The following is a 16,332-nucleotide window of genomic DNA, read 5'->3' as shown; positions in this document are numbered from 1 at the left end:
AGAGCAGGTGGTTGCTGAATCTTAAGCGGGTCAAGTGAAATAATTAAGCACAAGCTGTCTGCACTAATTAGTGCATCCACGGACCAGGACTGCAATTATCCTGAGACAGCTGCTGGCCACTCCTTTCCCCACTGCAGGAGGAGCCCTCAGGTGTGTGGGGGGCAGCCTGGGAAGGCCTGGACCAGGAAAGGGCAGCCCCGCAGACAGAGCGAGGGGGAGGGTGGGCCAGGACAGGGGCAGCAGGACTAGCACCCTGAGGCCCCCACACCTGAGCTCCTCGGCCCTGGTATCCCGTGGCCTGGCCCCACCACCACCACCACCACACTGGCTTCTGTCTCCACCCCTCCCCTCTCCAGCCACCAGACTCACTGGCCTCTCCCATCTGGCTCTTCCCGTATTCTCACCAGATGCCACCTCCTCAGGGAAGCCCCCCAGAATCCTCTTCTCTCACTGAACCTGCAGTTCCTACAGAGCCCAGTGTGGGGCAGATACTCCGGGGACTTTTCTTCTTTGCCAGGGGTCCCTTCCTATGGGTCTGCATGGCCCATGACATATGCATGAGCCTCTCTCCCAGCACCCCTGCATCCCACCATCAGGGCAACGTCCCCACAAGGAGACATGTGACCCAAGGGGGTGGCCAGTGTCCCCAGCTCCAGTGAGGAACAGGGAGAGACTTGGTGAGGGGCCAAGAGAAGGCTCCATCCCCAGGGCCCAGGTCATGTGAGGCCAGGATAAGGACACAGTGTGGATGGATGGGTGAGCTGGAGGCTTGGTGGCCCAGAGGGAGGGACCATAGCCATCCTGTCTGGGGTCACACAGGCACCTGGGACCAGTGGGAGCCGGAAGCATGAGGATGGTGGCCTGGGGCCTGGAGTCACAAAGGGGGTGGGTCAGAGAACACACACAGGGTTGGGGGGCTCGCTCTGAGCCTCCCCCAGGGAGATGGTCATTCACGTGGGCGGTGGGGAGAGGGAGGGAGCAAGGTGGTGTTCACTGGGCACCTACTGTGTACCATGCACTCCCGATACTAACTGCACTAAAGACAAGCCCCTTGGGGCAGCCAGTGCCCAGTTGCTGGGGATGCCATCCACTACTCTGTCCTCTTTCTGTCCTGAGTTGCCCCCTGTGGGTGGGATGCCAGACTCCTTTGGCAGTGGCCGGTATGTCTCTACTTAGAAACAGACATTGCAGGGCCTCGGCTGCATGTATGGAGGGTGCACCCACGCTGGGTGGGAACTCAGCCTGCCGCGCCCTTCCCGTGTGGTTTCCCAACATGACCTGTGGCTTTGTCTGGACACGCATGAACTAAACGTACAAAGGAACACAGGCAGGGCCTTTCTGCTCTCTTTGAAGGATGCTGACCACCCCCACCCCCACTCCTATGGACAGAGGTTTCCCCTTGGCGGGGAAACACTACAGATACTTCTTTCAAAACTGGCTTCCTGTTTGCAGAGTAAGTCGTCTTTAGAAAGGAGGAAAATCCACAAACATAATTGCCACTGTGTCTAATTAGGCAGAGCTATGTAAATCGAGCATTTCTACATGATTAAAATGTCAGGAGAGCTGGGGTGACACAGGAGCGGCTGAGTGTCTCTCGCATCGCCATCATCCGAGGGGCCCCTCTCGCTAATCTTGCTCATCTGCCTCCCTCCTAATTAGAATATTTATGGCCTGATAAGCCAGGCAGGTGGTGCTCTGGAGGGAGGATAGTCACTGGGCTATGTGACCTGCCCGTCCAGCTCCATCCTTGAACCGCTGACCATGGGCAGCTCACCGTCTTGAAACTTCTCCCAAAGGTGGGCGAAATTCACCATATTATGGTTCATAGGATTTTTTTTTTTAATAGGACTTTTAAGAAAGCAACTCCAACACCTTTCTATATTTTTCAAGCGTCTCCACTCTATGTGGCTATCAGATGAGATTTCACAGAGAGTGATGAGTGATAAAGATGGCTTATCCCAGGGCCAGTGATGATTGTGACCTCCACTAACTTTATGAATTCACTCATGGAACTCAGCTCAGGTGGAAAACATTCTTAGTGACAAGACCAGCATCCCCCCTTGCTCACAAGAAATGTCACAACAGGCCACGTGGGAAATTCCAAAAATTTGTTTTCCTGGAAAAGGAGCTCTCTGTAAGACTATAGCAGGCATCAGGGGGAGTGGGGTCAGTGGTGGTCTTGGACCAGGCAGAGTTCAGTGTGTGTCGTTTAGTCACTAAGTCGTGTCTGACTCTTTGCAACCCCATGGACTGCAGCAAGCCAGACTTCCCTGTCCTTCACTGATCCCAGAGTTTGCTCAAGCTCATGTTCATTGAGTCAGTGATGCCAGTCAACCATCTCATCCTCTGTTGCCCCCTTCTCCTCCTGCCCTCAATCTTTCCCAGTATCAGGGTCTTTTCCAATGAGTCAGCTCTTCACATTAGGTGACCAAAGTACTGGAGCTTCAGCTTCGGCATCAGTCCTTCCAATGAATATTCAGGGTTGATTTCCTTTAGGACTGACTGCTTTGATCTCCTTGCAGTCCAAGGGACTCTCAAGAGTCTTCTCCAGCACCACAATTCGAAAGCATCAATTCTTAGGCGTTCTGCTTCCTTTATGGTTCAGCTCTCGCATCTATACATAACTACTGAAAAATCCATAGCTTTGACCATACAGACCTTTGTCAGCAAAGTAATGTCTCTGCTTTTTAATATGCTGTCTAGGTTGGTCATAACTTTCCTTCCAAGGAGCAAACGTTTTTAATTTCATGGCTGCAGTCACCATCCGCAGTGATTTTGGAGCCTAAGAAAATAAAATCTGTCACTGCTTCTACTTTTTCCCCTTCTATTTGCCATGAAGTGATGGAGCTGGATGCCATGATCTTAGATCTAATCCCTTGAATCTATTTGTCACCTCCACTGTATAATCATAAGGGATTTGATTTAGGTCATACCTGAATGTCCTAGTGGTTTTTTTTCCCTGTGTGTGTGTGTGTTAGTCACTCAGTCATATCCGACTCTGTGACCCCATGGACTGTGGCCCACCAGGCTCTTGAGCCACAGTCAACTCTGGGTCTTGTTTTTGCTGACTATATAGAAATTCTCCATCTTTAGCGGCAAAGAATATAATCAATCTGATTTCAGTATTGACCATCTGGTGATGTCCATGTGTAGAGTCACCTCTTTTGTTGGAAAAGGGTGTTTGCTATGACCGGTGTGTTCTCTTGGCAAAACTCTGTTAGCCTTTGCCCTGCTTCATTTTTTACTCCAAGGCCAAACTTGCCTGTTACTCCAGGTATCTCTTGACTTCCTACTTTTGCATTCCAGTCCCCTGTGATGAAAGGATATCTTTTTTGGTGTTAGTTCTAGAAGGTCTTGTAGGTCTTCACAGAACTGGTCAACTTCAGCTTCTTCGGCATTAGTGGTTGGGGCATAAACTTGGATTACTGTGATGTTGGTTTGCCTTAGAAGTGAACAGAGATCATTCTGTCATTTTTGAGACTGCATCCAAGTACCGCATTTTGGAATCTTGTTGACTATGAAGGCTACTCTATTTCTTCTAAGGGATTCTTGCCCACATTAGTAGATACAATGGTCATCTGAATTAAATTCGCCAATTCCTGTCCATTTTAGTTCACTGATTCCTAAGAGGTCGATGTTCACTCTTACCATCTCCTGCTTGACCACCTCCAATTTACCTTGATTCATGGATGTAACATTTCAGGTTCCTATGCAGTATTGTTCTTTACAGCAGTGGACTTGATTTTCACCACCAGACACATCCCCAGCTGAGCAATGTTTCTGCTTTGGCCCAGCCACTTCATTCTTTCTGGAGCTATTAGTAATTGCCCTTCACTCTTCCCCAGTAGCATATTGGACACCTACCAGCCTGGGTGGCTTATCTTCCAGTGTCATGTCTTTTTGCCTTCTCATACTCTTCATGGGGTTCTTGGGGCAAGAATACTGGAGTGGGTTGCCATTTCCCCCTCCAGTGGACCATGTTTTGTCAGAACTCTCCACTATGATCCATCCATCCGTGTAGCCCTGCACCATTGAGTTACCATAGCTTCATTCAGCTACACAAGTCACTTTACCACGACAAGGCTGTGATCCACGAAGGGGGTTCAATATATCCCACTGGCCAATTCTTGAATCATTTTTGCCGAACACTCTTTTTAAGACACCAAATGCGGCTTTGTGGTCTCAGAGAAAAAAAAAATGCCCATTGAATCTACTGACCCCCCTCACAACTGGGTCCTCACCCCTGAAGTCATTGCACCCCCAAAAAAAGAGAACAGAGAGAAGAAGAAAAGTGATCCTAGGAGGGTCTCAGGGCTGCAGCTTGCCTCCGAGACTGGCCTCGCCCGTGCCTTCCAAGGGTCTCCTGAGTCACAGGATGGTCTTGCAGATGTGGGGGTCTGGCAGCGAGCAGGGCAACCCCTCAGGACGCACCGCCTGTGCATCTGTCTTCACGAGGACCCCCGACACCATGCTCCTGGCCACACTGGGTCCAACCGGCTCCCAGGGTTTCCAGGGCTTTCCAGATGTCACCTCCCTGCTGGCCTCCACTTAATGTTGTCACAGTGGGAAATAAGCCCCGGGGAAAGCAGATGATAGCACTTCCTTTAGAGAAAGATGAGAAATGCAAAATAAAAGCCAGGGTCTGTGCTGAGTTCCCTGATGGATTCTCTCCATGCGGGACAGAGCCATCCAGCAGCTGCCCACAGAGCATGCCCAGGAGTGGCTCAGGCCCTCAGCCCCATACCTGCTTTCTGGGACTTAGCTGCCCTGAGGCATGTGGAATCTTCCCACACCAGGATTCAAACCTGTGTCTCCTACACTGGTAGGTAGATTCTTTACCACTGAGCCACCAGGGAAGCCCTGTATTCTCACTCTTGACAGTGGCTTTTAAGAGAAGCAGCAGCAGACCTGGGGCCTAGAGTCTGGAGCCACCAGGAGGATGGACTGGGGTACCACCTGGCACAGGCCAGCTTCCCATCCAGGTCAGGGTGGTGCCGCCGGGCTGAAGCTGTGGGTGCGGAGTGGGTGCCCTGTGAGGCTGTTCAGCCTGCGGTTGGCCTGCAGGCCCAGCATGGGGTGCGGGTGCCTGGGGACCCCACGAGGCAGGAGTGGAGTGTGGGCACCTGGAAGTGTCATTTGGGTCTGCGAAGCCCACTGTGTTCACGTGGGTGGGTTGGCGGTGTTTGGCACCTCTGCAGCGCTGTGCTCCCTCCCCACCCCCCTGACCACTGTCTACCTCAGGGCCTTTCTAGCCCTGAAGGATACCCGGGTATCAGCAGTGACTCCCCACCCTCAGCCCCCCAGGGCCGGCCCCTCTATCCTGCCCTCCCAGTGGAGCGGCCTACAACCGTGAGCCTTTGCGGGTCTGGCCGTTCTCACTGAGCATCTTGTGTTCAAGGCTTGTCCACGCTGTGGCTGGGGTCAGTGCTTCACCCCTTTTCATGGCTGAATTGTATTCTGCTGCAGACAGGCACATTTGCTCATCCCCTCGTCAACTGGTGGGCGTTCAGACCACTCCCCATGACAGGTCCTGCTGTGATCACAGAACAGCCCCTGCTTGGACGCCTGTTCTCGTCCTCTTGGGCATATGCCTAGACATGGACTTGTGGTCAGAAGGTGACTGTAAATTCCCAGGACCCACTGCCTATTTTCCATGGTGGCCACACTCTCCATGCCTTTTGGGACAAGTCTCAATGCGCTTGTGTGAACAGTTCATCAGCCTTGTGGCTCGCCCCATGCCCAGGGCCCATCTAGTGGGTCCCCCGTTGTGTTCTCAGGCCCTGAGGACACCCACGGGCTGAGCACATGAGAACCAGACATGGGCAGGTGGTTAGACTGCAGTGTCTCCAGGGACAGGCTGGCCCAGTCCCAGGAGCAGTGGGGCAGCAGGGTCCGAGCTGCATGTCCTGGCAGCCCCAAGTGGAGAGGGCCGAGGGTGGAGGGTGCAGGAATCTTTGATGCTTTTCTAGGGCAGGCCAGCCGGCTGCATTATTGATGGATGTTCTGCAAAATTTAAATGCTGAGCTATGGGGAGGTGAATGAAAACCCCAGGGACTCCCGCTTGCAGTTTTCTTCCCTCCTCCTGAACTGGAAAATGGTCAGATCACGTTTTAATGAATTCACTGCAGCACCACTGCTGCCCGGCTCTGGAGGCTGTGCACCCGGCAGGAGCAGGGGGACTGTTGGGCAGCTGCCAGGCTGACCAGCCGGGGCACCTGCTCAGTACGCCCCCTGGTGGCCGCAGCTATCACCAACCATCCTCCAGCGGGTGGCCCACGCCCCCACCTCCCTCCAGCTCCGCTGGGGTGGGCGTCATAGGGAGAGGAGAGGTGCAGGAGGAACGCTGGCCGATGACTGGTCCAGAGCTGGGCCCAGGGTCCTCTCTGAGTCCCAGGGGGACCCAGGAAGAGGGTTTTACTGGAGTCCGGGATCCAGCCGCCACATGGCTCACCAATTCCGACCTGAGAACCCAGTTTGATCACCTGCAAAGTGGGGATGGTATTGCACCCTATTCCCCAGGGCTGGCCGAAGGATGGGTGGGGCTACTGCATGTGGTCTGTGGATCCACCAGCAGGAGGCACTAGAACCAGCCTGAAAACAGCCCCACGCAGCCCACCAACTCTGGGGCCCCTCCCCGGCCTCACGCAAATGGTGACAAGCACGCTAAGGCCAAGAAGCAAGGCCCGAGGAAGGCTTTTTAAATAAAAACTCAAATCTCTTACTCACACTAGACCCTCCCAGCAAGTAAAGCTGGAACATTTGCAAGAGGGTGTCTGTCCAGGGACGTTTCCTAGGGTCCACCTGGGCCCCACCACCCACTCTCAGGTGACCATTATGAAGTCTGGAAAATATACTTTCTAAAGCTAAAGCCACAGCAGAGCCTGGCCCGCATTCCCCCAGTGCCCCCACAATGACCTGTCTTGAGCCCAGCTGTGCTGGCTGGATCTCAGAGGCCCCACCCATGGGGAGACACTGGGCTCTGCTCCCTGCCCATATTTCCTCCTTCTCTCTGGATTTTCTTTCTGCACCCCGCACTCCCCTCACCCCTGCACCACACAGCCTAGAAGGACACCACCACCACCACCTGGCTCCCAAAAGCAGGACCAGCATGCCCTCTAGTGGTGGTTGTCTGTACAATACACACTCGCACAGGCACCAATGTGCACACAGTCCCAGGCATGCACAAACACACCACATGTACATACATACACACAGACATACATGTGCCTATACGTGTACATGTATGTGCACACACACTGGTACACAAACATACACATGCATACATACGGGTCCAGAAGCACAGGCATACACACAAGAACACAAGCTTGCACATGCATATACACCCATGCAAACACACACATGAAGTGTCCCTGTCTCTGAGATGGTTTGGTTCTCCAGTGTCGTCTTAGGGCCGCAGCCGATAATGGTCTCAAAGTAGAGGCGGTGATTCCACAATTAAAGAGATAATAAAGATTGGAGGGGTGACTTCTTGCTGCAGTCAGTCACATGACAGCAGTGTCAAGGGGTGAACACTTTCCCTCCTCTGCTCTGGTTAAATCCCTCCCTTTGCTGTGGGGTCCCAGGAGCCAAGTTGGGGTGAGGTCGCTCCTCTCAGCCCTCCAGCCTGGATCTCCCTCCCTCCCACCAGGCAGCCGCACGGGCAGAGTCCCGATGCTGAGGCCATGGGATCACAGGACAGCCTCTCCCAGTGGGGGTCTCGCCATCTGCTTCAAGGAAGGCCAGCGTGGGGATGGGGCTGTTTCGGGGGCCTCGGTCCTGCCAGTGGCCTGGGAAGGGCACGCTGAGGCCTCGGTTCCTGGGGCGACCACACACTGTGTGCCGTCAAATGACAGCTGTGGAGGCCAGGGGTCCGAGACGAGGGCTGGGCCACGCTGGTCCCTTCTGGGGGGTCGTGGATCACTGCCTGTGCATCTGCTGGCTTCCAGCCATGCTGCAGCCCTTGGCATCCTTGGCTTGTGGTCACTCCAGCCTCTGCCCCGTCTCGTGTGCCCTCTGCCCTCATCTTCTCTTACTGGACACCTGTTGTTGCACTGGGCTGCCCTGACCCAGGGGGCGCAGGTCCATCTCGACCTTGACTTTATCTAAAAGGCTCATGATGGACTTGGGAACACAACTTAACCAGTCACCAGGTTGTCCCATCATCTCTTTACTGTCCCTGAAGTATGACCTCTGCTGGCCACCGAGAGCAGGGTAGGAACAGAGGTGGGTGGCTGGGGCCCAGGAGCCAAGCGCCATCTGTCCCGGGCCGGCTGTGTGGCCCACGTGTGACCCGTTTAGTGAGGAGTTGCCTGCACTGGACAGTGGGCTCCTGAGCCGGGTCTTGCGTGTCGTCTTCCCCACGACGCCCGCGCAGAGCAGGGCCTGGGCAGGTCAGACGGGAGGCCCAGCATCTCCTTCCTGCTCCTCATCCCCCAGGACCCCAGGTGGCCAGAGCTTCCACATTGGGTTGGCAGAGCCCTGGGGGTGCCCCGCAGTGGGACTCTGGACGCCTCAGCCCTGCAAGATCGCCAGCCGTGAAGTGGTCTCCATTCAACACTGATCCCAGGAGCCCCCTCCCTGACTCTGCCTGCCGCGGTTTATGTTGTGCGAGGTCCAGAAACATCTCTGCAGCCAGGCCTGTGGAGGGGGTCAGCCCAAGAGGCATCCCCAACGCCCACCCCCGTCCTGGGCCAGCTGCTCTAGGACAGGCCTGTCCGAGGTGTGCCCCCGGCCTGGCCACCGTCCTCAGCCCGGGCCAGTGTCTAGCACAGCTGGAATCAGCTAGCAATCGACCAGTGCCTGCAGAGCCAAGCTGTGACGCAGACGGTCACCGCGGGTGCCAGGGAGGGTCCCCTCCGCCAAGTGACAGTGTGTACACGTGCTCTAGACGCTGGAGGGAGAGCTCTGATCACAAAGTCCCGGGCTCTGGAGCCCGGCTCGTGGGGCAAGAACAGGCAGAGGGCCGCCGTGCTGACACTGAGAAGAAAAGCAGGGTCTCAGGAGAGTGGGTGTCTGTCAGGGGGAGCAGGTGCACACTTGTATTTTATTCGAGGAGGGAAGGCTGATGGGCGCAAGCAGTGTCAGAGCAGGTAAAGCAGCCCTGCATGACCCCGGTGGGGAGGGGAATGTGCGTTTGAGGAGCAGCAAGGAGGCCCCGTGGCCACAGCAAAGTGGATGAGGCAGGAGGGGAGAGAATGAGCCCGCTGAGGCCACCACCTGCTCCTGGGACCCGTGGCTCCTCCCCAGGAAGCAGAGGTGAGCCCCCAGCTCTGTGTTAACCAGACCCGCCACGTGAGAGGGGAAGGGTCTTCTTGGCACCTGTATGTGTCTCTCGGCCTCCGTTTCTCTGCGCGATGAGAGGTGACAGGAGGCTGCTCTAGGCTCTGTCGGCCTGGGTCCCCCTCTTCCGCATACTTTGTGGGCTGGGCCTAGATATTCACAGACGGACCTTTAGAAATAAACAGTCATGTTTAGGACTAATTTCTATTTATGGCGGGTGATGCTGGTTTGCCATTTATAGCAGTGGCAGAAACTGCTTTTATTTTTTTTTTAACTTTTTATTTTGTATGGGGTATAGCCAAATAACAATGTGGTGATAGTTTGAGGTGCACAGCAAAGGGACTCAGCCATACATACACATGTCAAACTCCCCTCCCATCTAGGCTGCCACGTAACATTGAGCAGAGTTCCCTGTGGTTATCCATTTTGAATACAGCAGTGTGTACATGTCCATCCCAAACTCCATAACTACCCCTTCCCCGCCACTCCTTCCCCAAGTTCATTCTCTAAGTCTGTGAGTCTGAGAAACTGCTTTTAAATGTGTTTACTGTAGTATAAGAATGTGTTTGCTGTCAGGGACAACCCGCAGACAGAACTGGAGAGGGGCACGGTGTTAGTCTGCACTGTGGGGGTAACCAGCATGTCCAGAGAGGGAGCCCCCACCACAACCACCCCAAGGCTACAACAATTGGGCCCCGAGTCTGCCCTCAGACCAGCGGTGCCCTGGAGGGTCAGGGACAGAAGTGCTAGAGAAACATCACTTTATCACAGGATATTGAATCCAGCCCTCTGTGCTCTGTAGCAGGGTCTTATTGTTCATCTAGTTTATATGTAGTCCTTTGTATCTGCTAATCCCAACGCCCACTCCATCCTTCCCTCACCCCCTCCTTCCCCTTTGGTAACCATTGGTCTGTTCTCTGTGAGTCTTTCATAAATGAAGTTCATTTGTATCATACTTTAGATTCCACAATATAAGTGCTATCATATGTTTGTCTCTGACTTCACTTCATTTAGTATGATAATCTCTAGTTCCTCCCACGTTGCTGAAAATGACATTATTTCATTCTTTTTATGGCTGAGTAATATTCCACTGTTATGTATATACCACATCTTTATTCATCTGTTGATGGACACAATGCCTTGGCTATTGTAAGTAATGCAGCTGTTAACATTGTGGTTATATGTGTCTTTTCAAATTAAGAGTTTTCTCTGGATATACACCTAGGAGTGGGATTGCTAGAAAATATGGTAAGTCTATTCTTAGCTTTTTAAGGAACTGCCATACTGTTCTCCATGGTGGCTGCACCAATTTACACTTGCACTAACAGTGAAAGAGGGTTCCCTTTTTCCACATCCTCTCCAGCATTTATTGCTTATAGATATTTTTGATAATGGCCATTCTGACCAGTGTGAGGTGATAATTCATTGTGGTTTTGATTTGCATTTCTCTATTAGTAAGGGCTTCCCTGGTGATTCAGTCGGTAAAAATATCCACCAGCAATACAGGAGATCCAGGTTTGATCCCTTGGGGGAGGAAATGGCAACCCACTCCAGTATTCTTGTCTGGAGAATTCCATGGACAGAGGAGCCTGGTGGGCTACAGGGGTTGCAAACAGTCAGATGTGACTAAGCAACTTAGCACGCACAATTATTAGTGAGGTTGAACATCTTTCCATATGCCTGTTGGCCATCTGTATATCTTCTTTGGAGACACGTATACTTGGGTCTTCTGCCCATTTTTTTATTGGGTTATTTGGTTTTTTTGTTATTTATTTGTATGAGCTGTTTGTAGATTTCAGAAATTAAGCCCTTATCGATTACATCATTTGCAAATATTTTCTCCCAATCTGTAGGTTGTCTTCTCACTTTGTTTAAAGTTTCCTTTGGTGTGCAAAACTTGTGTTTATTTTTGCTTCTATTGCCTTAGGAGACTGACCTAAAAAAAAAAAAAACACTGCTATGTTTTATGTCAGAGAATGTTTTGCCTATGTTCTCTTCTAAGAGTTTTATGGTGTTGTGTCATATTTTTTTGTGTATTGTGTGAGCGAGTGTTCTAACTTCATTTACATGTGGCTGTCCAGCTTTCCCAACACTACTTGCTGGAGAGACTCAAACATCTGAAAGGGGCCAAATAGCAAATGTTTTAGGCTTTGCGAGTAATGTAAGCTCATCACAGCCACTTAGCTCAGCTGTTGTGCAAAATCAGCCACAGACAATGTGTAAATGAATGAACCTGGCTGTGTGCCAATAAAACTTTATTTACAAAAAACAGGCAGTGGCAGACAGATTTGGCCCATAGGCCAGAGTTTACTGATCCTCAAAGGCCCCTCAGTGACTCGCAACTACCCACGAAGGTCTAGACACCTTACCAGGCACTGCTCTCTCGGGGTGCTGCACTGATGGCTCCTGGCGAGGTCTGGCTGCAGGAGGGTTGGGGAGCCCCTTCAGTGCCCAGAAATCCGCTGCCCCCATCCAGCTTTATTTGCCTCCTAAAACCCACACCTGTATCCGAACACTAACCGCTCCTTCCAGGCAGCATGCAGACACAGTCTGCTGGTGTGCAGATAACAGGGTCGGGGGTTCAACTTCCCTTCTCCTGTTTGAATTTCTGACACTGAAGATGCTAAAGAAATGAGATCCCTGAAGACACACATCTGGGGTCGCCTCTCTTTGCACACTTCCACCCTGATTTTACAGACCTCAGTGTCTTACAGTCCAAGCCCCCTTTCCCTTCCTTCTACTTTGATCCACACGTGTGAAAGCCAGGTGCTGGGATGAAGGCAAAGACCTTGCCACCCACTGTGAGTGAAGAAAATGTTCTTCTGCCAAGTCACCTGCCGAGCACCCAGCACCCAATACCCTGGGCAGGAAGGGGACCCAGCAGCAGCTGAGTCCATCCAGGGAATATGTTTCTTTGATGAAAGTATAAACAGCTAAACCCAAACGGCGGCTCTGTTCTTCCCCCTTGTCCCTTCTAGAAAGTCCAGCAGTACATGGTCATCATTCAGGCCACAGACATGGAAGGGAACCTGAACTACGGCCTCTCCAACACAGCCACCGCCATCATCACAGTGACGGACGTGAACGACAACCCACCGGAGTTCACTGCCAGTACGGTGAGTGGGTGTCCCTTCTTGAATCTGGAGGAGTTGGCCAGTGGTGTTCAGGCTCTAGGGAGGGGCTGAAGCGTCGGCCACTTTGGGGTGTGCTCGGCGGGACAGGCTGCGGGATGCAGGGGGACATGCCAGGTCCCTCTGGCAGGACCCTCCACAGCCCACCATCAGCAGGAGGGCAGTGGGGGCCACAATGTGTCCTGCCCCTTCAGGCACGGCAGGCAGGCTGTGACCAGGCCACAGCCTGGTCCCACCGACAGCCTGAGTGCCCACAGGAACGGCCTAGTGGCACAGACGTGGGATCACAGAGCCACCAGGAGTCATGGGCTCCCAACGCCTCTGGGTTCCCAAGGATCTGTCCTTTGGTCCACTCGCCTGGGGTGGAGGTGCTGACAGGACAGAGACCTACACCCACCCTGCAGCTGCCTGGCCGGAAATGTGGTGGGTGGTGGGAGCGTGGTCAGTGAGGGCTCCTGGGGCACCGAGTAGATGAGAGAGTAACTGCAACAAATGAAGACCTGGGGCACCAACCAGGCTGCAGAGCCCCTTTCCCCCAGCACCAGCCTGGGCCTCTGGTCAACCTGTGGTCCCCACCAACCCCGTGAGGCTCAGGACCCAGTTATGGGAGAGGAGGTTGAGACTCAGAGAGGCTAAGTCACTTACCCAGAGCCACAGAGTCCACGAGAGGAGCAGCTGGGAGTGGGCCCCAGAAGCTGAGCTCTCAGGGGAAGGAGAGGAGACCCTTCCCAGGAGGTGGGTCAGCTTGCTGTAGAGGCATCTCACAGGTCAGAGCCCCTTGCAATGAGCCCACGTCAGCATCCCCTCATCCTGCTTCCCCACGGCCCCCACACCCTTCAATCCCAATCTCGCAGCCCTCTATCCTGCATCCCAGAGTCCCAGGCTCTAGGTCCCGTTGGACCAAGGCGGGAAGAGGGCAGTCCCAGCTGTGAGGGCACAGTGCCACCTGGTGGGCAGATGGCAGATCGCCCTGTGGGGTCAGGGTGGGATAGCTTCCGTTTTGTGGGCTCTCCAGGGCCAGGGGGCAACGTCCAGGGAGTCTGGACATGAGTGAGACATCCCCCCAGCCTGCAGGAACCCCAAGCCCATCCCCAAGGCAGCCCCCACCCTTCTGCGGTTTTTCTGTTCTCAGCATGGATCCTTGGAAACTTTCAGGAACAAATTTTCATTATGTCTCCCAACTTAATCATTCTCTTTTAACTTGAATTTTGGTTAGGTCATTCACACACATAGCACAACAACTTAAAGTTACAAAATTACTTTGAGGAAGAGGCCCTGGTGTTTTAATTCTGTCCTTGCAGTCGTTTCTAGTTTTCTGTTTATGATGTGTCCTGAAGACATTTCCACATCCAGATTCCAAATGGCCTTGGAATTTTTTCAACATGTGTTTAGAAATAATTTCAAGTTCACAGAAATGTTGCAAGAATAGGAATGGGGAATAGAGGAGAAGGCAGGATGGTAGAGTAGAAGGCCTTGAGCCCATCTCCTACCACAAAACTCAAAATCACAACTTCTGAACAGTCATCAATAAAAAAAGACTGGGACTTGCCAAAAGAGATTTTCTACATCCAGGGGTATAAAGAAGAAACCACAACACGATGGGAGGAGAGCACTGTCACAATGTACACAAATCCCATCTCAGGAAAGGTCAGTTAAACTAAAAATTGGTTCTTTGAGACTATTACAGGCAACCATATGGCAATAAATTAGACAACCTAGAAAAAAACTGACAGATTCTTAGAAAGGTACCATCTCCCAAAACTGAACCATGACAAAATAGAAAATATGACCAGACTAATAACAAGTGCTGAAGTTGAGTCTGTGATTTAAAACTCCCAACAGACAAGAGTCCAAGACCAGATGGCTTCACAGGTGAATTCCATCAAACATTTAGAAAAGAGTTAACACATATCTTTTTGAAACTATTCTGAAAAATTGCAGAGGAAGGAACAACTCATTCTATGAAGCTACCATCACCTTGATACCAAAATCAGGCAGATGCTTCAAAAGAGGAAAATTACAGGCCAATATCACTGATGAACATAGATGCAAAAATCCTCAACAAAACACTAGCAAACAGAATCCAACAACATATTAAAAGTATCAATCAATTTAAAAAAAGACTGGGACCTCCCACCATAAGCAAGGAAAATTCATCCCAGGGATACAAATATTTGTCAACATCTGCAAATCAATCAGTGTGATCCACCACATTAACAAATTGAAGAATAAAAACCATATGATCATCTAAATAGATGCAGAAAAAAACTTTTGATAAAATTCAACAACACTCATTTATGATAAAAAAAAAACTGTCCAGAAAGTGGGCATAGAGGGCACCTACCTCAACATAATAAAGGCCATGTATGACAAACCCACAGTTACCATCATACTCAGCTGTGAGAACGTAAAAGCATTTCTTCTAAGGTGAGAACAAGACAAGAATGTCCACTCTTGCTGCTTTTATTTGGCATAGTTTTGGGACTCCTAACCAAGGCAATCATAGAAGAAAAAGAAATAAAACTTATCCAAACTGGAAAAGAAGTAAAACTGTCACTGTTGGCAGATTACATGATCCTATACATGAAAATCCTAAAGATGCTACCAGAGCTCATCAATGAATTTGGTAAAGTTGTAGTATACAAAATTAATGTATAGAAATCTGTTGCATTTCTACAAATTTACAATGAAAGATCAGAAGGGAAATTAAGAAAACAATCCCACTTAACATCACAACAAAAAGAATAAAATACATAGGAATAAACCTACCTACAGAGACAAAAAACCTGTACTCAGAAAATATGAGACACTGATGAAAGGAATTAAAGACAACACAAACAGATGGAGAAATACACTAAGTGGATTGGAAGAATCAATATTGTCAAAATGACTCTACTACCCAAGACAACCTACAGATCCAATGCAATCTTGATCAAATTACCAATGGCATTCTTCACAGAACTGGAACAAAAAATTTCACAATTTGTATGGAAACACAAAAGACCCCAGACAGCCAAAGAAATCATGAGAAAGAAAAACGGAGCTGGAGGAATCAGGCTCCCTGACTTCACACTATACTAAAAGCTACAGTCATCAAGACACTATGATACTGGCATGAAAATAAAAATATAGACCAATGGAACAAGATAGAAAGTTTAGAAATAAACCCACACACACCTATGGTCACCTAATCTATGACAAAGGAGGCAAGAATATATAATGGAGAAAAGACAGTCTCTTCAGTAAGTGGTGCTGGGAAAACTGGACAGCTATGTGTAAAAGAATGAAATTAGAACATTCTCTAATATCATACAAAAACTCAAAATGGATTAAAGACTTAAGTATAAGACCAGATACTATAAACTTCTAGAGGAAAATATAGGGAGGATGCTCTTTGACATAAATCACAGCAATATATCTTTAGATCCATCTTCCAGAGTACTGAAAATAAAAACAAGTAGGGACTTCCCTGGTGGTCCAGTGACTAAGACTCCTCTCTCCCAATGCAGGGGGCCAGGTTCAATCCCTGGTTAGGGAACTAGATCCCACATGCCTCAACTAAGACCCAGAGCAGCCAAATAAATAAATATTTTAAATAAATTTTAAAAAAACAAATAGGACCTAATAAAACTTTAGAGTTTTTACACAGCAGAGCAAACCGTAAATGAAAGGACAACCTACGGAATGGGAGGAAATACTTGCAAATGAAGCAACTGACGAGGACTTAATCTCCAAAATACTCAAACAGCTCATGCGGCTCAGTATAAAAAAACCACCCAATCAAAAAATGGGCAGAAAACCTAAGTAGACATTTTTCCAGATAAGATATAGAAATAGCCAAAAGGCACATGAAAAGATGGTCAACAATGCTAATTAGTAGCGAAATGGAAATCAAAACTGCAAAGGGATACCACCTCCCACC

The 16,332-nt window shown here is 50.5% G+C and overlaps 1 protein-coding gene across 2 annotated transcripts in view; it reads left to right on the top strand.

The window, feature by feature from the left end:
* The window catches only part of CDH4 (cadherin 4), a 475,206-nt gene that overhangs the window by 443,496 nt on the left and 15,378 nt on the right, over positions 1-16,332 (top strand). For both annotated transcript variants that reach the window (XM_043884659.1, XM_043884661.1), the window contains exon 8: positions 12,258-12,395. In XM_043884659.1, coding sequence (XP_043740594.1) covers positions 12,258-12,395 — 138 coding nt within the window. The remainder of the gene's footprint in view (positions 1-12,257; positions 12,396-16,332) is intronic.

Source organism: Cervus elaphus, chromosome 23 (genome assembly GCF_910594005.1).
Source record: "Cervus elaphus chromosome 23, mCerEla1.1, whole genome shotgun sequence".
NCBI classification, from domain to species: domain Eukaryota; kingdom Metazoa; phylum Chordata; class Mammalia; order Artiodactyla; family Cervidae; genus Cervus; species Cervus elaphus.
This window is presented reverse-complemented; position numbering and strand designations above follow the sequence as displayed.